Below are 24,607 nucleotides of genomic sequence, written 5' to 3'. Positions count from 1 at the left end.
TACAGGTGTCATACATATCCATACACAGCAGCGCTGCAATAAATATTTTCCATAATTTAGTTCACCAATATTACTTCCATCATTCAGACAAACTCGCCGGTTCATTTCAATTATCCTCCATTCAATTCCTTTCTTTCTTTTTTTCACTCGAACGACACTTCATCGCTCTGCGTGTATACAAAATAAAAGGTGTGCTTTTCAGAGAATTGTTTTTTTTAAACATCGGTGTCGTCGCGTCTATCATTTGAAAAGGAAATATTCGTGTCGGATTTTTACGACGTCAATCAACCGGCAAAAACGACGCCAACTTGACGTTTACTGCGACAATCGCCACGTCGCGTCGCGCTGCGAGACGTGAATTGCGTTTAATAGATATTCATATCGACAAGGGAAAGGATCGATGGACGTCGAATGATTTTATAGGCAATCCAGTACTGTGACGAAAGCGGACAGCCAATTTCGCGAGCGTGAAAAGTATCCGCCGATTGTCGAGCACCTTTTATTCAATCTTTTATCCGACCCTCTTTCCGCGAGTTTAAGCAATTCAGGCGATAGCAAGCATCGTCGTTTTTGAATTTTAAATCTTTCTCTTTTATGTCGGGTAACGTAGAGCACTCGAACGCTTGCTCGATAATACTTGAGATCGTTGATAGAAAATCAGTATATCGGTCGTTGAAGTTTCAAGCTATTCGATATTTTCAGATCAACCGATTTACGAACTCGAGATTATAAACCGAATGTGAATTTTACATATATCATCGAGCAAAAGTTTGTAGTCGCTACGCGTCCCATAAAATCAAACAATTTTTAATCATGCAACGCTCTTCCGCTTATTCTCCATCCAATTATATTTTTTCTGGCAATAAAAAATATCTTCGGTTACAACTAAATAAAAAGATTATTACCGATATGTATATTCTCGCTTCAATTTTACGTTAAACATGTTCCTGAAACATAAAAATTCAAGGATCGTAGCAGAGTCACGAGCCAATTCGGAATTTCGCTAGCTCGGAAAACTCGTTTGAAATTAGAATTCTGACGAACAAACGTATCGCTCTACTACCTTTCCTTTTTCAACCGCGAAAGAATGACGATCGTGGAATGAATAACGAATAACGGGTCAAGCTCGTTCTCGCAAATCTTCCCTTAGAAACGATCGTATTTACAGATCGGTAGGGCAACGCGCTACGCCGACGTAGCGAAACGATTGACATTGCGACGTTTCCCTCTTGTAGCACTCAATCGCGCGAAATGGAGCGAGCCAGGCGAACGAGAAACGAGCGAGTTGCAGCGCGTAATGTAAAGACCAGCAGGCGTCCCGGGCGAAAAACTTTTCTCGTTATCCATCCATCCAACGGGACTGGCCAGGCTAAAAACGCTCGGTAAATTACGGGTCCGCAGTTCAGCCGGAACGACCGCGCGCTCCCTCGTTTCCGTTCCGCGCGGAATCGCGCAAGATTTGACACCGTTCTCGTTGATTCTTTTTGCTCGAAACCGCCCTAACCTTCTGACGGCTATCGTTGGTTTTGCACAGTGAATTTCAGATATGAAGAACAAGAATTTTCTACGTGTCTTCGACAAATAGCTTGGTAAGCTTTTTTTTCTTTTTAGATGTAAACCAAAGAATATGAGCGTAAGGAATGCGAATAATACGTGACAGTTTAGAATAGAAAGCTCTGGATTTTCGTATCATGCCAAACAGTGTTTTCGTATTATGATGTTGTTTTACGATAAATACGATGGATTTTCTTTGAAAATTTAGTATTATTGATCATGGTAGTTAAAAATTCTGTTTATCAATTCCTTTCAGAAGCTTTTTAAAAGCACTCGTATTAAGTATTAATATTGAACATCCCGTAGACATTTATAGTGTGAAATATTGGAATATCAAAAATTTATACACCGGAAAGATCCTACTAAAATGTTGAAATTTTCCTTTTAAACCCATTTTTGAATCGATTATTAAATTTTTACGTATATATCGCCCAAAATAGTAAACAATTCTCTTTGATATCTCAACCGTGTACATAATTTTTTCGGTTGAAAAATTAAACGCCCAAGCGCAAACACAAGGAACGAACGTTTCACTTGTCTAAAGTAGTTGAAAGCAGGACGAAGGACATGCGTGCTAAAACTGACCGTACATTCAAGTTAAATAACACGTTCTGCTATTTAACAAGTCCCTCTTCATACTCTGAAGACTCTATTATAGCTCGTTGACTATTTTTCTTTCCTCGTCAGTTAACCCTCTTTTAAATACGCTCTTCTCTTTTACCCGATCTATTACGGGACGAAGCAATTTTTTTGCCAGTCAGTCCTGGCCAGCAGGAATTGTTCGAATTCCACTTGGCGGGGTTGAAACTTTTCCATGCGCCACCGCGATAATGAGAATTACGATCACGTCTGCACGCGGATGGTTTCGAGGCAAAATTGCCGCCTGCAAAAAGGAATTATAATGATTCGCCGATTAAGCAGTCGCCTCACGTATACACCGGATTGCGTATCTCTCTTTCCTACGACGCTCGAGAGGACGAAGAGTGTAATAAGTGTGTTGTCTGGATCTTGATTCGGCTACACTATACAAACTTAAGATACATACCGTTGTCCTAAATTCGATGTGTAGCGGACAAGTAAATTCTGTAGGTTGAAACGAAAATCAAGAACAACAAAATTACTTTGCAGATAGCACTTTCGACAAAATCAAGTTTAAAAACTTGTCACGTATAGATGAATTTGCATAATCGCAACTAGAGAGGACAGATAATCGATAGGAGATTATTCTAATACGACCCCACTGAATATCCAGGTTTATTAACTTAATGGATAATTAACTGTTGAAGTACTTTTTTGATCTCTGCCAAGTACGTACTTGCATCTATAATACTATATAGCTTGTAGTTTCAATATGCCGTTATAGTCTCATAACAATGCCAATGAAATTTCAAAATATTTCGTATAACGCGATATATTCGTAGAAGGTATTTTCAAGTACGTAGTCGAATTTTTCGGTGAACCTTTGTGTACGTACCTGTGTATATTCACAAAATATAATACTTAAAATTATTGGGTTGACAACTAAGCGATTGTGGATGTTGTCATTATCACCTAACATTTCATAACAGTCTAAAGTAGCTGAAAGAAGGGCTAAGGACATGCGTACTAAAACTGACCGTATATTCAAGCTAAATAGCACGTTCTACTATTGGATTGCGGATTTTGTCATTACCATCTAATGGCAAAATCCGCAATCACTTAGTTGCCAACCCAATATATCATATATATATATATATATATATATATTAGAGAATAAGCTTGGTACATATACCAACCACTCCGGCTCTCTCGGAATACACAATTCATAAATAAAAACGAACTCTTATCAACCGTTCAATAAATTCACACTTTCTTATACGTTTTATAATACCATGCTTCGTAATTCAGGATAAAAATTGTTCATAATTTCATGGCGAAGTACGCTTTTCGTTACTATCGATCGTATTACGTTAATCACGGGGTAATTACGGAGTTACGTTAGCCCGTCGCTCAAACAGTCTAATATGTGCACGGTGCATATGCCGCAGTCTGACAATAATAATGGTCGGCCGGTAATACCAACATAATTACGGAACGATGACATTACGTTAGCTACCCGGAACGATGGACATCGTATACACGTTGAACGTTGCTTGCCAGTAACTATGACCTACTAATAAAATATTTAACAGTTTACATGTCAATTGCCGATGACACGCGGTACAGTCGGGGCAGCTGTCGCATCGCTGAGATTTTATGGATGATAAACTAACTTGCAAGTGGAAATGAAAATGTCTCGTCGAATTTTCCGTAGCGACGCGTTCGCAACTCGTGGCCACTTCGCGTGGACTTTTATGGTTCAGTGGAAAATTTGCATCGTACCGAGAATGACGATGCTATCGTGGATGAGTTAGGAAAGGATTTACGTCTTTTAAGAAATTTAAGAGCGAAGTTATCGATGATCATTAATAAAGGAAAGGACAATTAAGAGGTACGAAAGATCGGTACCAATAGATTGTTAGAAGAGTTTTTAAAGTTTAGGAATCGTAAATTGAACGTTAAGACGAGAGTAAAAGAAGAAAAACAGGGTAGATTTTTTAAAGGATTTTGTTTTAAATTAGGGAATTAAAATGTTTGGAAATGATGATATTGAAAGATCGTTGAAATAAGAACGAATTTTTAGAGTTGGAAGATTATAAGCTTAATTAAAATAATAAAAAGTTGGGAGAACGGTCAGAAAGAAAGAAAAGTAGATTTTTAAGGGATCTCACGTTAAGGTCACCTAACGCTACTTACCGTTTCCTTAACGCAAAATCATTCTGCTCCTCCCAAGGTATTCGAGCTTTTTTTCTAACCGTCTCCAATTTCCATTAGACTCACGAAGTTCGACTTTCCCTCCCCAACGAATTAAATTTACGAGAATTCGAGGGTAATACGGCTGGAACCATATCTCGAGGAACAGTGTAATTTCACAGGATACGGGCCGTGTGTACGAGATCTTTCTTTCTTTCATGAGGGCATTAGCGGAAAATTGCTCGGCTCGAAGCAGGGCAGCATAAGTACAACTTCTCCATAAACTAAGAAAGCACCGTCTCGGATTTTCTAGTCGATCTATTTATCGCCGTGGCCCAGATCTGCTCTTTAATTCTTAAGCACGACCGTTCGACGCGTTTGTGCGTCTATGAACGCATTACGCAGTCCAAGTTGCACTAAGCGAGCGCTATTTTTTTTTTTTTTTTACTCTCGCGCTTTAATACGAGCTTTCAGCGTTATTCTTCTCTTGCTTTTTCCTCTTCTTTTTTTTTCTTTTTTACCATTTTTTCCCTCTCGAGGACAATGAAATATTTTTGTCCGGAGCACAACAGCGCGTAAATATTTGTGGTTTTCTGCGGACTCGCGAGATATTGGCGCGAAAATATATTTCGAAAATTATTTTAATGTCGTTGGGACTCGAGTGCGACGACACCTCTTTTCACTGGGAAATTGCCGTGGAAATATGCATTTTTTCAAATTGACGTAATAAAGAGGCTGTCCATTGCGATTGTTTGGACGTTTTAGAAAGATAGTTCACGCGTTGTTGTATGGTCGTTTCGAGGGGATTTTTCACGGGTCTCTCTCGTCTCGTGACCACAAAATGGAATTTTTTCATTCAACACCGCGTGAGTTGGCGTCAATTTTTGCTCGCAACGGTTTTCAAAAATTATACTCGGGTTAAAAAGTACAGAAGGAAGCGCTTTTATATCACATGTAAGGGCTATCCGAATGAAAGCAAACTCGTATCACTAACAGTGTTTCAGCTTTTCGTGCCACCGCGAGCGTATAATTTATTTTACCCTATATACATACAAGTCCCTTTAATTTTCTGATCTTTATGAAATTTTAGTATAAAACGTATTCGAAATTTTAATTACGCGCCGAATTTATAAAAGTTTCCAGTAATTATATTTAACATTACTGCTCGCTCGTTCGTTTTTCTATTTAATTTTCAATTTCGTTTGACAATGAGTGCGTTTTAATAAACGTTTCTATAAAATTACAATAATTTATTTTTATAATAGATTGTAGAAAATATAAGAATAATAAACAAATAACAAGAGAACGAAATAAATTGAAATGCGTTAAACGAGAAAATAGTGCAACAATATTGTAACAGTGATATAGGTCCATCTACGATCAGACGTATCACTAGTAGAGTAAGTGATACAAATATCGTTCGAAAGCGTCTTATTTTTCGCGCGTTCGTCGAATATTTTAATCGACCATTTCTACGACACATTCTTCCGCGTTTCATACGTTTCAAGTGTCGCAGCGATGGTAAACCAGAACACGAAGCACACATCGACATCCGACTCGTTACAAACTTCAAAATCAACGCATCGAGCGCTCGATTTTCCTGGAATCAAAGTCCCGCAGCAAACCGAAATGAAAGCGAAAAAAGGACCAGAAAGAACACAGGCAGAGCCAAGATAAAAGAATAAACAGAGAGGGATGATAATTGCGTGGGTGTACCAACAGAAATCAATCGCGCGACGACGAGGGAAATCAATGACCCCGCGGGAATAAATAACGCATCAACAACGTTGCTTCATAGACGTTTTCACCAACATGAACGCTGATTGTCGACGCTGCAACGCCAGGTGAAGGTCGTTAATTTTTTACGGACTCGAAAACACAAGCGCGAACGAGGTCGAATCGAATCGTCAGGGCGCTTCTTTTTTTTTTCATTTAAATATTTTCTCCACCCTCGTCGATTTTTCCCCGCGATCGAACATTCGCTCCCATTACAATTATCTGTTTCTCTCTTCTTTGCGCGTTTTCTTTTCTTCGTTTTTTTAAATAAAATCCCGAACCGAACTCAATCGGAGCCCGTGGTTTCAAAATTAACGCAAAGTCGTCAGTTTCTGAGCATTGGTATGCGTGGTATATTTTTGGTCATCCAGCTCTCGTTGTTTCCGAGCGTCATGGAGAAGCGTTATTTTTTGATGGACCTGTTTGATTACCGGGCTTACGGAATTTCCGCACACGAATATTTCCACAATCGGAAAAACCAGAGGGAATAATGGCGAGGAAAGAACAGAGGCAGTGGATGAATAGAAGCGGAAGATAAAAGAGAAACGACAAAGGATAAAAGTGGAATAAAGAAACAAGGAAAGAAAGGGAGAAAATTAAGACGATAAAGAAAGAAAGCATTTGATTCGTTTGAACTTAATTCATTTTTGCACGTCAAATTGACAATGGTGAAAAATCCAAGCATTGAAATGTCCTACTTACGTAGAAAATGGAAAGTGGGCAGGGATGGTGTAAAAATAATTTTAATCGAATTTATCTTATTCTTTCATTTTTCATTTTTTCGTATTATAATATATTAGATTCTTATCAATATCAGTTCCATGGCACTGATATTATAAATCCTCGATAAAAACTTATCTTCCATTATAAAATTCCTTTCGACAGCGTTCAAGATAGAAAATGCCATAATTATAGAGAGCTGGAGGGTAGAAACAAGGCCGAGGGGCAAGAATTTTTTTCACGTCTTTCCAACATTGTCAGCTTGCTCTCTTTATCATTCTCCGGGTAACATCGCGAATCCTCCAGTTAATGGGAATTCGTGATTTTGAACTCGATGCGGCTCCATCGTCCTTCTCAATAGGGGTGGAAAAGAAGAGGCGAAAGTTCACCTCTCACGGCCACCAACCGGAGGTGCAATTAACGTCGACGCGCACCAAACGAGATTTATTAGCCCTTCTGGTATAATTGCTTCCAAGAATGTCAATGTTTTCTCCATCCATTTTCTCTTCTTCTTCTTTTTTCTTTCTCTTCCATTCTCCTTCCGTCTGTCTGTCTCTCTCTCTCCCTCTCTCTCTCTCTCTTTCTCTCTCTCTCTCTCTGTGCAATTATATCTAGCGAAAGCAATTATCGAGTTTCGTTAACGGCCACACGCAAACGTCTCGCGAATTTATACCGTTCTCTGAAGCGATTGATTGGAAATAAAAATGTTTGTACCTCAACGTTGTATCCATAGTTTCATGTATCCACGATAAATATACATGGGCGTTTAGAAACATGTGCAGAGTGTGGAAAAAGCGGTGGAAATAGCATTGAATATGCACATACGTATGCGAGTACAATGGCTCGCAAAAGTACTCGAACACTCGCCGTAGAAAATTTTTATGAATTGCATGTGTCATTTTAATTTCAACTTCGATACGGCATTGTAATTATATCGGTCGAAGCGAAGCAAAAGTCACGGTACATAGCGCGGAGAAAAACTTAGTAGTCTAATGGTAAAATAGAGCGTCAAAGTTTAAAAACGTATTCAATAATTAACGAATCTTTAAATTACTATTAATTACTGAATTAACAAATCTTTTCTACGATAATTCTTGTCTTTTTTTCGTCAAATTTCTGTCTTCCTAAAAGAAACTTTCGGTTGTTCGAAAGGAGAGACAGAAGTCGATCGTTCGATGAGAGAAACTGCGATGCTCGTGGATTGCCGGGAATCCAGCAGATCTTCTCGTCAAGCAGAGATAATCGAAACGCAGGGGGTAATTAGGTAATTAGTTTTCGGAACAGGAACATCCGAGCCACGTTTATGTACATAAAATAGAGGATTTACATCTAACTGTGTGTTCCCGGGCAGAGATATTACCGCCAGAGATCTCGCTATCTGGTCTGCGCACACCGAATTCAAGTAACGAGGTACTTTTGTGGTTATTAGAGTCTGTCGAAATTCATATAGCTAATCGAAAATCCCATCTATCGGCGAATGTGATTTCAGGATCGTATCTATGAATTATTGGAAACTTATATATACAGTGGCGAATAAAAGACAGTTTAAAATTATCGCTACTTTTCTCTACGAGCTTTACTAACTTTTCTACTAGACATTTTTTACTATTTTCATAAGATATCTACAAAAATCTATTTTCAAATACTTTTTTCGATTACAGTCGTTTCGTGTGTGAAGTTGATAAAATCATCCAAGCTTTCATTCCTTTGATATATATTTTTTTGGCAATACATAGTATCTCGTGTATCTGTCGCAGGATTTGAACAGCAGGCACTTAGATCCCGTAGAAGTGTTCCGGGGTATACCGTACGCGGCACCTCCCGTAGGAGATTTACGTTTTCGACCACCGATATCGCCGATCCCCTGGGACGGCATCAAACTGGCGGATTCCTTCGGCGCGGTTTGCCCCCAGCACTTTCCGGACATCAGCAATGACACAGCTGCTTTGTTGCAAATGCCTCTAGGCAGATACCAACAGCTGAAACGTTTGTACATGTTCCTGACCAACCAGAGCGAGGACTGCCTGTTTTTGAACCTGTACATACCCGGCAGTGGTAAGTAGAAGAAAACTCTGTGTTACGTTTCTCCTTTCCTTTCTTCTTGTCTTTACTTGTGTAACAAGCCTGCTTTAATCATTTTTATATTTTATTGCTTTCTAGATGTTGAGAATAAAATGTCAACATCTAGAATATACAGCGGAGACAGTGCTTTTGCAACTAATCGTGAAACGCATTGTTTGAATAACCGAATAACTTTACTTTTATATGAAAAAAGGACAATTCACGTTTTTATCACTGTTGAAAATAAATCACAGGAAAGCGGTTTATTACATTGGAACACAAAAATTGTCTCTTTTTCATAAGTAACACTCTGGAACTCCTCTTTTCATTTTTCCTCTCCTTTCTCTCTGTTTCTCCCTTTTTTTTTTTTTTTTTTTTTTGGTTCATTGCGTAATTAACAAACTTATATTCAACATTCGCGGAAAAACGCCAGGCAAACGTCACGAGTTGCTGACATAACGTTAATGAGGGAGAATAAAAGGAAAGACGAGGGAATATGTGTCGCGCATTAAGTATCTAATTAAACGCGCGAATCTCGCCTTTATATTCGCAAGATTCAAGGTGTAATGCTCGCAATTAATTAGCACGCGTTAATAACACACGGCCAGGAAATTTCAAGCCTGCCACCTATCGTCTGTTTATGGAATAATACGATATTACGAAACAAGTTACTTCCTCGAGTAATTAGTTCCCAAGTAATTACGACCTTTATGCCTGGTATTGTCGCGAAAGTAAAAGCCGCCTCGTATATCATTCGATGAACGTCGTAGTCGAATTTACGAGGGCAAATTCACGTCGGTCGAATTTACGTCAACGTTGAAAATTCATTGCAATCTATTAGTTTTTTAATAAATTTCTATCGACAAGTACTTGGATATATGGCGAAAAATTATTTCCATATGGTCAGCAAATATTTTTTAATTAATTATTGCGTACGGTTTTTATACAAGCTTCTCCTAATGTCCAAAGAGTTTGCACTTGCTTATGTTTAGACGTATTTCTGAACGAATGACTACTCCTCTTGTTCTGCATCTATAAATTACTCGATGGGAAGAAAAAAAGAGAAATAACGTGTGAACACGGAGGACGAAATTGCACGATGAAAAGTTGAGATTGGAATTAAAAGTTTGCCCTTCGTGGTCTTCCCCGGGAATTTGATGGCAGGGAAATACGCATTTGTTATGTAATAACGTGTTTCAACATGGGATAAAGTAGATTGCAAATGAAGTAATGACAAACAAGAGAAAGGTATAAAGAAGAGAAAATAAGAATTAGTAACAAGATACAATGGAAATATTCGAAATTACACGAACACTTTTTTTTTTTTTACATGAAATGCAATTTCTATGCAAACACGCGTATAACGTATGACCCTCGTTGGAATTACACGCCGTAAATAGATATAGAGTAACGGTATATCTTAGTCGTGGCCAATTCTGGTCTTGATCAACCACACATTACCACGCCAGGTCTTCTCTCCATTTGGAAAAAAATCCGGTTCACGATAACGAGCGAAATACTCGTTTTATTTTCCCTCTGTTTCACCACACAAACCGTGTATCATCCCAATCAACGATTTAGCCGAATTTTTTCCACCGGTGTCTCTCCCTTGTACACGATGAAACACAAGCTGGGGCGGAAAGGGGGATGGTTGTTACGTAATCGAGGAAATCGCGAGGGAGCTTCACCGTTGTTGTTTCGCCGTTTTCGATCAGGCGAGCCGCTGCCAATTAAATCGGTCGAGCGGATTGTAACGCGATAGAGAAATTGAATTTTCGACGAAACCAATAAAACCGTCGTCGCCCGCTAATCGCTTCGCGTCCGTTTCCGCTATAGCAACCGGTTAAAGAGCGATTTGGCCGTGATTGGAGCGCGATTAACGATACCTGGCCAACGTGATATTACGGTGACAAGTAAACGGATAACAGGCGGAATTAATCGCGCAGAAAATCGATTTCGATCGACCATTGAATCTCTTCTAGTGTTCTAAAAATTCCTGAAAGAAAGAAATGGGAATACAGTTGATTTATATTTTTCGCGCGAAACAGAGTGGAATTTTCGTATTGGATTTTTTTTTTTTTTTTTTTTTTTTTATGGCGTGATAATGATTTTTGAGTTTGAAAGTATATACGATGCTTTAGCTTAGTTTGCCTGGAAGTTTTATTTTACATACTCGTCAGAGTTTATTTTATGATGTACTTGATGGTAGTTTTTATGATACGGTTTGCGGTTATGGGAGGAATTTATTATGTGCATAAACTTCGTACAGGTTCCTGTAAGCGTGAACAAATCGATATACCTATGTACACGGGGATAATGTAATATTTGAATTTGTCATAAATTCCTCTTTATTTATTCTGACAAAACAAATTTTGATTATTGGGTATCGAAAATTATCGTAGTACTCTAAATCAAATGGACGAAATAATTCTTGGCATAAAGTAAAAATGTTTGGTTGTTTCGAGGAAGAAAACTATTCTTTCCTGTGGTACTTTGATTTCTTTGCAAAAAGAGAATGAGGTGAAACTCGAATAAAAGCGTATAATCTAGAATAGGCGAATATGAATAATATTTCTTAATACTGAAAATGTGTTAAAGGATACATGCAAAATGTAACGTAATAAAATTATATTTTCCAAGTTAATAAACACAAGCTCTACGCGTGGAGAAATGCAGAAGTTATTGCAACGTAACTCACCATTACTAGGGGTAACAAGCCGTGCACTTGGAGCAAACTGACACCACGCTGTTCCGGACGTAAAACCACCCCTTGCGTCTAATGAATTTAAATCCGGCCAATTCAACCTGCTCGTCGTTCTTCCCCGGTCTGAGAGTTTCCCTTATGAAATCGCCCAACGATCTCTTATCATTTAATTACGCGTTGTTTCACGGTAGAAGGACACTTTTGGAGGTGGCGTTAATGATGAACGACGTGTTTTCGAAATATATGGGCTACGTGAATGCAGGCTGGATTATTACCATGGTAATAAATCATTGTAAGATCGATTGATCTCGATAACGAGGTAATGGCTTGAGTTGTCAAGGTAAATCGAATGTTACGTTACGTATTAAAGATCTGACTCGCGCATCTCTTCGACGAATCAGCTTGTAATTCGTTAATTAAATTGATATCGTTAAATGGAAATATTATACCGCTTCGTTAAAAATATTTCTTCAAAATATATTAATATAGGCAGGGAGATATCGAGATTCTATGAAATACTATTAGAACAGATTACAATATTTGAATAATAATCCACATATAATCGCGATATTAATAATAGTAGATTTCAGAACTGAAATTATGAAATTCCGTAGGGTCACGAGGACTAGAAGCACCATACGCTGTGATGGTGTACGTTCACGGTGAAAGTTTCGAATGGGGAACGGGAAACATCTACGATGGGTCCGTTTTGGCAAGCGCTGGACACGTCATAGTAATCACCCTTAATTATCGTCTTGGAATCTTAGGTACGTATCATTTTTATACATACAACGAGAATTATAATTTTTAACCAACGAATAAATCGCTTCTTTCCACAGTGATATTATTATAACGATGATAAATAACCAAGACAATATTTTTCAGATTCACATACGTGTACACGTAATATCAAAATTACGCAACGACAACATATAGACGCATTCAAGTTGCAGGCTTTGCCATTATTTTCCTTAATCGATCGCACATAAAATCCGAAGAAAAAAGCACGTGTATTCACGTAACGCCATTTTTATTCGCGAAAACTGAAAACGTAAAACGAAAGTAAAAAACTGTAAGTTCTCATGAATAATGCAGGGTAAATAAGAAAACACAAATAAAGCAGGAACACCGAATAAATAATTCATCCAACTCGGATGAATTCTTATTCCCCAAAAGCTTGCTCATTATTCATTTGCCGCGTTAAACTCTGTCCAAACGAAACGTACACACGTGCACGGCTCTATGGCAGAAACACAAACGACACGGTCGCATTATTTAACGTTATAATTGCGCGCGTCCAACGGTCGTATAAATCCATCCGATAGCGGATTAATATTTTACGGTTCCTTTAGTATATTCAATTACGGTATCCGTGAATGTAGAAACAAACTGTTCCCTATGGTATCCGTTTTCCTGTAATCGAACGGCACTCAGATATCCGGCATAACTTTGTCGTGGAATTAAGCACGATGGAAAAAAGATAGATCTCATTTGCGATATAAATGGTATTTTAATTGTATATCATTTTATAACATGAAACCGAATAACGATAAATTGAGATAACGATAGAAACAGTAAATAAGAAAAGATTTATTTTTAATATATGAAATTGACCAGATTGTTATTATAATATCGAATATAGATTCTTTATCGTCTAACGTTTCAAATTAGTCGATAAGTTTCTAATGATTCTTCGGATACACATAAATTTCGTAAATGTATTGATATCTATGAATAAATAATAAGAGAATCGAAGAATATTCGAAGATAGAAATGAGAGTAAATTTTTATTCAAATGGAAAAGAAAATTAACATAATATTGTACATATTTCTTTGATAAATAAATAAGGTAGAGTCAAGTATGGTTGGAAATGCTCCAGGTTTCTTAAGGACTCGTCCGTATCCAGACAGAACGCCAGGATCTGGTGGAAATCTGGCCTTGAAGGATATCGCTATGGGACTACGCTGGGTACGTGAAAATATCGCTGCCTTTGGAGGCGATCCGACAAAAATCACGTTGATTGGACACGATACTGGAGCTGCGCTGGTGAACCTTCTTCTACTTGCTCCTTATGGCAAGGGTGAGCGAATTGAATTTTATTCTGTGCAATACTGTGCAGCAAGATAAAATGACGCACGAACGCGTTATTTCGAAAGAAACGCCTCGTCTTTCTTCTCCTCTGTCCTACACGTTATAAAACACGCGAACGCGACGTCAAAAATTAAACTTTCTGCCTCGCATTAGAGAGAAACTGCAACAGTTGAGAGTCAGACTTAATCTTTGATATATTCCTGAACATCTTTCATATAATATTTCTTCATAATTCTTGATAAAATAGGACCTTTGTCTCGCTCGTTTAACCCTCCTACGATCCTCCAACTTTTCTATTTCAATCTTGCTCTCATTCTGGCAAACAAACAAGATTTGCAATGTTTCAGGGAAATGTCTAACATGTACAATTGAAACAAGAAATCACGCGTATCGGTAAGAGTTTTTAAGAACTTGAGATACTTATTAACACGAGAAAACTTTGCAATTGGACTGAAAATGAAAGAACGCAGAAAGATTTAAAAAAGTACACAATTTTCCCTAATTCGTTTTTTCAGAGGAAGACTTTCTCTCCGATAAAATATTCATTTTTCTTCTGCTTTGTGTTACACATTACAGAATACACCAACACATTGATATAATCTGGAATTCCGATGAGCATTAAACGCTTGTTTTCCAAAAACTAAACACATTCGGCCGTGTCGAAGACAAATTGCGAGAGTCGGTGGGCCGACCACGATGACGAAGGACCGTACAATAACAAGCGGCATGGATGAAAATCGATTCGAAATAGAGCAGAAATATCGCGTGTCGGTCGCGATTAGGCGAGATCCTGGCTACCCGACACTCGATAGATTAATCGGCAAGAGATTAGTCTGGCAAACCCGACCGGATCGACGATCGAGATAGTACGACATCTCACGTGGGGTGGGAGCAGGGGACAAAGGGAAGAGGGATGAAAAAAATCGTGCGTATTGATCTCGCGTGGATAGTGACAAATTACGTGGCTTCGTTTTATTCCTCGAGAACCGAAAATGTATTTTTTATTGGACTCTCTCTGTAGTACAGATTGGACGTTCCACTTTTTGGCTTTAACTACTGGAATTTGGTTTTTCATAGTTGGCGGGATTTACCCGATGGGGTCGTGATATTCCTGGTATTTTTTCATTCACTTTGCTTTGTGCGATTAGTGTACAGTTAAGAAGAGAAAATGGGTTTCAATGAAGAGAGATATTTCGTTTGACATTTTTGGAAAATGGTAAAACTGGTTCTGTCAGTCGATGAAATAGTTTGTTAATTGTTGGTTAAGTTATAGTAAAGAGTTAGACTACGTTCCTGAAGCTAATTCAATTTGTCTGCAGACTGATTTAATTTGGATTTCGATTATCGATGAAAGGTTTATCAAACTTTTACAATTTCTATGTTAAATATTATTTAGATGGAACAGTTGGTACTTATTATAATTAATTCACTGAGAATTGTCCGACGTTAAAGGATTTGAACAAAATGAGAACAGATAACCACAGAAACGTCGACGTGCTTCTAAGACAAATATACATGCACAGCTGAAGTGCAGCGTAAATATTCGTAAAGTATAATATTGCTATAGAAACTCGAGCAACGCGTAGGAACATTAATTATACTTTGAAACTGCGCTGACCCACGAAATAAAGCACGCTTATTTATCAATGAATAATTAAGAGCACAGCACATGTGCTCCTGTTATTATTTTATTTTCTGTCTGGCAAGAACATTGACACTTCCTCTCGAAGTTCTCGTTGATATTAAGACGCACTAGAGATCGATTATTCCCCTTGTTCTATGTCGATGGAAAATAATCTATCATCCCACCCGTTTCTCTTTAATGATAGTTTGCGAAAATATTCTCTAACATAATGAAATACTAGAATGTGAATAACTGAAAACAGAATTTCAGTAACAATAATAAACCCAAAGAAAAGAAATACCAAAAAGAAAAGGATTCCAGAAATAAAATATAATAGCCAAAGGAATTCTGACAAAGAAGAAATACCGAAAACGCTGAAGCAGAAATACCGATAAAATAAAAGACCTCCGAGCAATAGTCACAGCACTAAGAAAAATACCAACGATAAAAGGATCGTGCGAAACTAATAAAAGATACCATTTTCGCAATTAATAACACGACGAGTTACGTTTAAAGACTTCTTAGGGAAAGAAGGATATTCAAAGCTCGAAGATTTCCTAAGAGACCGAGATATATGCGAGAGAAATCCGTGAAGAGCAGCATTAGCGTATTCAATAGCAGGTAAACCATCAGGCACTCGATACCGCATTAGTTTCAACTACAAGATCCACCCGAAAGGAACGACGAAATTTAAAACCGAAATGCACTCGGTGAATACCGTGGAGCTGTAGCACCGTAACAGGACTAAACCGTACGTACCACTACCGTGGCACTCGAGGATGCATTTTGTTACAAGTCGATATCCGAATCGGTTTTCGAGATACGAGGCACGAAAATCGGAGCACGTCGAGTGCACGGAGAGCGTTGAATGGTGGGCGAAATTTCGTGACCCACTTCTTTCCTTTGGAAATGCGTACGCGTCGCCCTTATAATAGTAGGGAAAAAAGCGCTGACTCGGCGGCTGTCACCGACCACTGCATACGTGCCAGGCTTGGGACAGGTCAGTAAGCGCGAGGGAGGACAGCCGTAAAGGAACAGCAAAAATGATGTTTCCTTCGACAATATCTTCGGGACAAGAAATCGTATCAACATGAAACGGAAAGCATTTTAAAAGGTACGGTTTGAAGTCTGCAGAAGGGGTTGCGAGAATAAAATATCTTTGCATCTTTGTTCGAAGGAGAATGCAGCAGTGGTTTTAATGGCTTCGATGGCTTCAAAAAATATCGTTAGGATTAGAGCGAAGAAATTTTTCTCCACAAAAGGAGATTTTCATAGCTCGGTGTATTTTTCTAGGTTACTCGAAGTATATCTATTTTCCTCTCAAATTCCAAGTCGAAAAGTGTTCAAGCGAAACTCTCGGTAATTATAAATAAATATTTAAAAGTATTCGCATTCGTTGAGGGTTCGACGCTCCATAATTATGTACATCGCGGCTGGTTATGTAAATTACTATTTCTAAGGGGTACTGCTTAATATTATAACGAGTACTATACGAGTACCTTTGCGTATTACGTGCACTTTTACACCATTAAATTTTCCATATAAGCATAATGATCCAATGTAATAACTCTAACAACCACATATGCTCGATACGACGATAACACTTGTCGGCAAGAACGAAATACGGAAGAATGGTAAATTCTCTTCGTTTTTGTTCGATATAAAGAAAGCCCTTGAAATCACGTATACAAAATACACGAAAAACGTCCGTAAGAAACGAATGTTTCGTAGCCTCGGCAACAGGCCGTAATTTCCTGCAACTTCCTCGAAATTCGCCAGTTGGAAATGGCGTGAACGGGAGCGAGGCAGAAGCATAAAAGTCGAGGCGCGCATCAGCTTGATTCCTCGATTTCCAGCATCACCATCGGCCGAGTGGATTTTTACCCGCGTTTCCACGACGCGTCGGAAGAGCCTCGTTGCCTCGTTTTATTCACAGGAAGTCGCTCGTTGCTGGCGTATCGAGGTCGAAAAAGCGAGCAAAGAAAGAAAGAGAAATAGGAACGGTGGTTGAAGAGTTGCCGTGTTGCAACCTTGGGCAACGAAGGAAAAGCTGTTTTCCTCCTTTTCCTGCCAGCTTCTGGAACGGAGACAGCGTGTTCCCGGAGCTGTAAAGGCCAGGCCGAAGATGTAAACTGTTTGGTAACATTTCCGGCGCAACCGGAACCCGGCTGGAAATGGCCGAGAAGCGGCATGGATCCTGTTCAGACAGCCGCAAGCATTCGAAGCAACTCTCTCTCGCGTCTGTCCTGTCTGTTTGTTTTATCCCGTTCCGACCGCCGTGGCGTCTGGTTCTCTGAACACGAGAACGCTTCATACAGTGCTAGGACTTGAAGCATCTCTCGCTTTGTTGCTCGGTATATAATGGCCGTTTGTATTGACGAAGGAATGCGCTTTTCAGCGGTTTCAAAGTATACGTGCAATTTGCATAACACGATCCTTTCGCAGCTTTTCTAACGCTAATACTATCAACACAATGGTGGTTAGAACGGTTGATTCGTAATTAAGAATTCGTCATAGCAATTTTATACATTCGCAACGGTTTATTTTGGAGAATTCAAACGATGTTTCACTTTAGAAGCTTATATCGTGTCGCATTCAAGTTGTACAATTTTAACGCCATTGCGATATCAAATATAACGATAATTTTTAAATAATCGCATTTGCACAATCGCGTAAACGCTTCATTCTCTGTATTCCTTCGATTATCGTTGATCTCGCAAAATACAGCATCGTAAACACTCCTGCAAGAAAATTTCTATCAGGGTTACATTCAAACGGAATTACTGGTCTAGAAACTTGAACCGCTGTACATGATATAACATGCTAAAATACCAATATCGTTTCTTTGAACAAAAATCAACCAGCAAAAACTGTTTTAAGATAAAAATACGTGTTAGTAAAATTCCCTTAGACTTACAACTTTTTTTAAATAGATACAATATTCTTCAAAGGTCTTACAAAAGTAACCAACCAATCCAAGTGGATTTCAGTCTCTTCTGGCCTCACTTTTCCACCATGCAAAGTCGTTTAAATCGTACGTCCACCTAATATTTCGCTGGTTTGTCACGAATTTCTTTAGTTGATCGCGTACTGTGTAGTCAGGTCGATTCGAAAGCAGAAGAACTGATGCAACTGGCGCGTATTGAGTCAGCCAATTGCCAGGAATCACGGTCCACTGCTCCCGTCATTACTCGCGAAACCAATCGTTCGTGCACGTGAAGTATAGGCGAGAAACAGTACTGGAATAGCGACGGACTAATCGATAAAAAAGAAAAACGAACGAAGGACTCGTGAGTAACTCTTAGCAGAGGCGATAGCCTTCCTTTAAAAACCAATCGATTTGGTAAAAAGAGAATCTCATATACTGCTTATCAAAGCTTTAAAACTGGCTAACAATAAGAACTTTTTACTCTCGTACGCTACCGTCTATAAGTATTTGAACGTTTCAGTGAATCTGCATATGTAATATTACGCGAATTTTAGCAAAGTGTCGGTAAAACGTTTTATCAAACTAAAAGTGAATCAATAATGAGAGTCAACGCTGGCTATCTTTTTATAGAATCGCCAGAGTATAAATCTAAATTATCTACCGAGAAGACAAAAGCATTTGGACCAGTGACCATAAAAAGTATCACGTTCCCGTTGTCTTGTCGAATTGCAAACATAAATGTTTAATTAAACGATCCAAGTCAATAGCTAAGTGAATAGCTAAGATATCCATCGTCATCAGTTTCAATCTGCGTCCTCTGCTCTCGTCCCAATTAACTTGATACGCTTGCGAACGCTCTACTCTCTCAAGATCTGCAATCGTATGCTCCACATCGCTCCGCTATCGTCGAGATTAATAAATCCCTTGTAAAATTCATCGGTATTGTTCAAATCCGCCACTTCCATCCCATTTAATCGACAAAATTGCAAATCGTTTTATACAACACATACAATATGCATATGAAAGTTTTCTACGACAGGACTTGGAATACTTTCGCCAACTTAGCGAAATGATATAGTATAGCGGAACAAAATTTCATAAATTTTATCCCAATAACTTCTATTAAAGTAGATCGTATTAAAATCCGCGGTTATCCAACCAACTTCAAATTACTCCATCGCAGTTTACGAAACCTCGTGTCTCCGCTGACGTACCAATCAGAAACGTTTTAACTCGAGGCTTAAATTACCCTATTTCGTATCTCGAGGGTAAAATCAGTTCTCCATCGGGAAAGGTTTAACGCATCTTTTAATCCACTTGAAAAACTAGCAGCGCCAACTCATAATGAACCCTTCTCGGTCCAATTAACAGCACGACACGAAGAGCTTGGCAATTTCGCCGGCAGGATCGAAAGTAAATCAAAGTTTGAGCACGATAACAACGCAGTATCAGATGGGTTTAATTTATCGCGGTTATTCGCGCTATATAATATTATACGCGGTTTTCCGAATCGGAAATTCCATCGTCGTCGGCATCTCTGCCTCGATTCTATTCGCGACAGCTTCGTTTCTTATCGTTTTCGTCCTCGACCTTATGAAACGGTGCATCTTGCATACAAATCGGCTGATTCGTGAAGATTTCAGAGTCTCCGGTGTTCGACACCTCGTACAGATTATTTCGACCGTTTTCTTCGGCCCGAAGATCGCGTACGATTTACGAACTTTGCGACTCGCTCGAGATGCGAGTCATAAACGCGCGTTACAACTGCATTTTGCGATTATGTGTTCAGAAAATTTTTAGAGTCCTCGATCTTTAACTTTGGTAATTTCAGGATTATTTTGCCACAATTAATTGGTTACGTTTTATAAAATCGAAGTATGAAACGATGATATCGATCGTGAATGTCGGTTATCGGTTAATTAAACGTACAAAGTATTCGATTGCTCAAAAAATCTTGATGATAGAGTAAAAGAGCCTTAAAAACATCTATTTCCTTCTTTTTTCCTCCTATAAATCGATGATCGGTCGCAGAGAGAAAAGGGTAGTAGCGATATTCCGATAGGTTATCAAAGATTATTAATTAATTGAGGAACAGCAGCAGCCGATAATGGGGCAAGGTGTTCTTCGTTCGAGTTCCAACACTCTGAAATTAACGATTCGGTTTATTGTAATTCATGAACCGCCTTCCGCGTGCACCAATTGTAAAGTAAGAAGTTCCGATATTTAGGGGTGGAGCGTGATTGAAATAATCGCTGTGATCCGGTGTCTCCGAGTTGGCTATGCGCCACGGAATATCGAGGAAGTTTCGAATGCTCGGTATTTGAGAAGATTTTTGGAATAACACGCCGAAGAAAGTTTCGAGGAAGTTGGAATATTCGATAACCGAACGAGATTTCCAACAGCTTATGTACCGTAAGACGAATGGCAATGGAGACGAGTTAAATTGTTCGGCGAATATCGTCGAATACAATGCTAATTTGGTATTTATTCGCGTATTTAGATCAACTTCCTTTAGATCGCGATTATACCGATTTGAAAACGATAAATACATCGATAAACATTGAATGTAAATGTCCTATGCTTTGACTCTTTATACTTCGAAATATCATTAATCGTCTTCGTAAAATTACAAATTTATCTAAACATCCGCAGTGTATACTTCTTTTTTCCATCTTCCAGTTTCCATCTTCTTCGAGGTACCATCTTCAAGTTTGACTATTTTATTTCTTTAGTGAGGTCAGTGGGGTGTTCTTTTTAGTCTTCTTTCTATGAGAGTTTTGCTCGCTTCAACAGCCAGCTGGTTTGGATGTGTTGCCCTTTTTTCCTTGTATTTTTCTGCGTACCTTCCGATTTCTTCTTTGACCGTTGGTATTTTTAAGTCCCTGCGTATATCCTCGTTTCTGACATATCATAGAGCGTTGACTATTGTTCTCAGTATTTTCGATCGTAGCGACTCTAGTTTATTTACGTGGCTCGTTGCTGCTGTCCCCTATAGCGGTATTCCGTACGTCCAAATTGGTTTTATTATCGTTTTGTAGATTTTTAGTTTATTTTCTATGTCGAGTTTAGAGTTGCGACTAGTTAGCCGGTACATCTGTCTTCTTTTTATCCGTATTTTGTCCGTAATTGATTTAGTATGTTGTTTCCATGTAAGTTGTGTGTCTAAATGGAGTCCTAGATATTTAACTTGCCTTGTTTGTGTTATGTGCGTGCCATTCAATTGGATATTTCGTGATTTCTGTTTTCTTAGTGTAAATGTAATATGGTTTCATTTACCGGGTTTGCTTTTATTTGTTTATCTTGTAGCAATTTTTCTATTTTTGTGCTCTTGTAGTAACGTGACTGCTGTTTCTGGATTAGTGTGCCTCACTAGTACAGCCATGTCGTCCGCGAATGTCAATAGTTTGCTGTTGGTAGTTGTTGGTACGTCGACCGTGTGCAGTGTGTATAATATTGGTCCTAAGACGCTTCCTTGCGGTACTCCTGCCTTGATGTCTTTTACTTCACAATATACATCCTTTACTTTAGTGTATACGTGCAACTATAAAATAAAACACCAGTTATATGAAATCGTAGATCTACTTTGAAGATTCTCTCGGATTTCGCTCCAACGAACATCGTGAAGCTTTCGTCATGAATCAGATACAGACGGAATCGCAAGTTATAGGAAAACGCAGTTGTCTCGTGCATGTATCGTCTGCCCGAAAATTATAGCGATAGTTGCGCAGCATTAGACAGAGAGCGAGCGGGATACAAAATTGTAAAAGGCAAATATTTGCGTTCGACGAGGCGGAGGATATTTACATTGGACACGTATTGCATCGTATTTCCCTTCGGCATAGCACCGGGATTAATCCGAATACGCTTCTCTCTGCAACATTTCCGCGTGAAGTACTCGATGCTTTAAAGGACGTTTGTTTGGATATTCCTCCGGCTTACGATCTTTACGAGGCGACCTCGTGAAGCCACACTAAAACGTAGCGTAACGATGCCGGACTGAAGCGAGCGAGGTTTTTTCAGCTGAATCTCCTTTTCTTCGTCCTATTTCCCTTTATTTCTTTTCCCTTTCTTCGTTTAATTCTTTATCGAGAATTCGTTCGTATTCCTCTCCCCCCGCGAAGAGAATTTTCAGTCGGATAAATTTAGTATAAAAGGTAGGAAAGAAAATGACGAACTAATAAACCGAAGGAAAACTACGGAGGAAGAAGAGCTGCTTGAAAATTCAGTATCGTGTTACCGAAATTGTCTTTTCATTTCTTTCTTTACTTGAGCCATTTCTTCGTCCTTTTCAAAATTTTCGAAATATTGCAGACACATCGCTTGACTCGTCGATAATTGCGTTAAATGTTCAGAATTTTCCGGCGAGAAACGTTTGATAATATTCGCTCGATCGTTGTTATCGCGTTAGTTCGACGTTAGACACACTTTTCTATGTCGTATTTGTTGTTTCGCGTAATCAAAAACATATCTGTAATTTTTAATATTTTACAGTAAGTCGATACAAATTTGCTCTATCGTATTGAATCTGGGAGTTGTTTAAATGTCACATGGTTTACGATGTCTCGTATTGGATTATTAAAACGGATATAGAAACGTGAGGAACGGATACGAATATAGGTCGAACGAGTAGGTTCCAATTGCAATTAATTGTAACCTAAATAATAGGGACAATGGATATCTGTAAATTAAAATCGATACGTGTATTTGCGAATGGAGAACAGATAATTGTAGGCACGAAATTTGTTTTCGTATAGCAAAAGCAATAACTGTATTGTACTGTAAATAAAAATAACTAAAATATTTTCTCGTTATACATATATACAGGGTGTGCCAGGGTTTAACAGCCAAGTTTCGTCGGTATATGTCAGGCTTTTTCAGCTTCCATCATCGTTCTACTAAAATAACAAATGATTTAAAAATGGTCTTCAAGATTTTTTCTTCTTTTTCTATTATTAGATTCAGAAACAGTCCATCGCTGATTTAACCGAACTTATGGAAAGAGGTCGTTTGGCCAGATCCTCTCAGCCTCGAATGTTCTTACGGCGCGTTGGTTTGATAGGTCGCTGACGAGATTATTTTGGCGGTTCAAGTTGCGATCTCTATATCTCGTCGAATGATAGTCGATCACGTCCTTGACCAGACGTACTCGTAGATCGTTGCGTAGAATCCGATCGAAGACATACCAGAGCCAGATCACCCAGCATATTTTGCGACCAAATAATATCTGTACTTACCGTTAGACTTACATCGCTGTGGTCCAAGCTTAAATCGTAATTGGCCTCAATTTGTGCGTGGATGTGGGATACGTCTCCGGTGAAGGAAAACTAAGAAGTCGGAAAGTTTATTCGGGTCAGTTGGCCAGTAAGTTAGCTGACCTGTAGATATAAAATCTAAGTTTCTAGATTGAATTGCTTGTAGCAGACTGCGTTCTTCCGATGCGATGGTCCTAGATCCCCAGACATCGCATTTCTCGAATAGTCCTCGGCTACGACGAATGCTGATCCAATTTTCAATCAAATATCAAAGTATTCTACACATTCTTCAGCGACGATAGTATGTCGCGGTGGAGACTAGACGAAGGCTATTGTCAAGGCCTGTGGTAATGTTTGAATTTTTACCAATTTTTATTTTGGAGAGATTCCATGTCTGCTCCTTTTTTTCTTTTCAACACATTGCCGATGGTTTGTATTTACACGAGGCTCTTGGCTATTTGGCATTATTACATCGTCTGGAGTTTCTCTGGTATACCTTGTATCGAGGTTCTCGTTTGTGTAAGTAGGAGTTATAGGCAATGAGGGATATGGGTTGGAGAGTGACAGAAATATAGATTGTTATGTCTCTGCTGGGGAAGCATTATGGTTGCTCGTCATCAGATCCGGTTCAGATGAATTCCGATGTCGGAACATCAGGAGCGATTGCCGAGCTATCATTACTCGATGATCTTGTGGATTTCTCGAGTGTATCGATGAATCGTCTAACATCTGATGCGCAAGTTCACTCGGCTGTTGGTTTACCGTTTCGTGTAAATCACGTTAACCGAGCCGATTTCCTGCCGGTAACATTTTTATTTTACTGCCACGTAGCCATATCCGACAGAAGGATAACGCTTATTACGCGTTATTAAGTCTGTTTACGATATCTCAACGATCGTCGTACGTATGAACGAACGATGATAACACGCGCGCACTGTCGACGTCAACGATCATCCCGAGAATCGACGAACAGTCTTCGAGATGCATGTAAAATATATCGTTTTTCACAAGATAAATATCAAGGGGAATCAGTTTTTAAATCTAATATTCGTTAAAGCAAAGCAAACTACTTCATGGAAAATATTCGCCTCGTAAAAGGCGCGATAAATTGGCGTTCTATTCG

The 24,607-nt window shown here is 38.8% G+C and overlaps 1 protein-coding gene across 2 annotated transcripts in view; it reads left to right on the top strand.

Annotated features, from left to right (window-relative positions):
• The window catches only part of LOC117207877 (neuroligin-4, Y-linked-like), a 37,327-nt gene that overhangs the window by 3,302 nt on the left and 9,418 nt on the right, over positions 1 to 24,607 (top strand). For both annotated transcript variants that reach the window (XM_033448548.1, XM_033448546.1), the window contains 3 exons: positions 8,580 to 8,877; positions 12,202 to 12,354; positions 13,468 to 13,668. In XM_033448548.1, the coding sequence (XP_033304439.1) occupies positions 8,580 to 8,877; positions 12,202 to 12,354; positions 13,468 to 13,668 (652 nt within the window). The remainder of the gene's footprint in view (positions 1 to 8,579; positions 8,878 to 12,201; positions 12,355 to 13,467; positions 13,669 to 24,607) is intronic.

This window comes from Bombus bifarius, unplaced genomic scaffold (genome assembly GCF_011952205.1).
Source record: "Bombus bifarius isolate JDL3187 unplaced genomic scaffold, Bbif_JDL3187 scf7180000008047, whole genome shotgun sequence".
NCBI classification, from domain to species: Eukaryota; Metazoa; Arthropoda; class Insecta; order Hymenoptera; family Apidae; genus Bombus; species Bombus bifarius.
The sequence above is the reverse complement of the archived record's forward strand: the minus strand, read 5'-3'. Positions and strand labels throughout refer to the sequence as shown.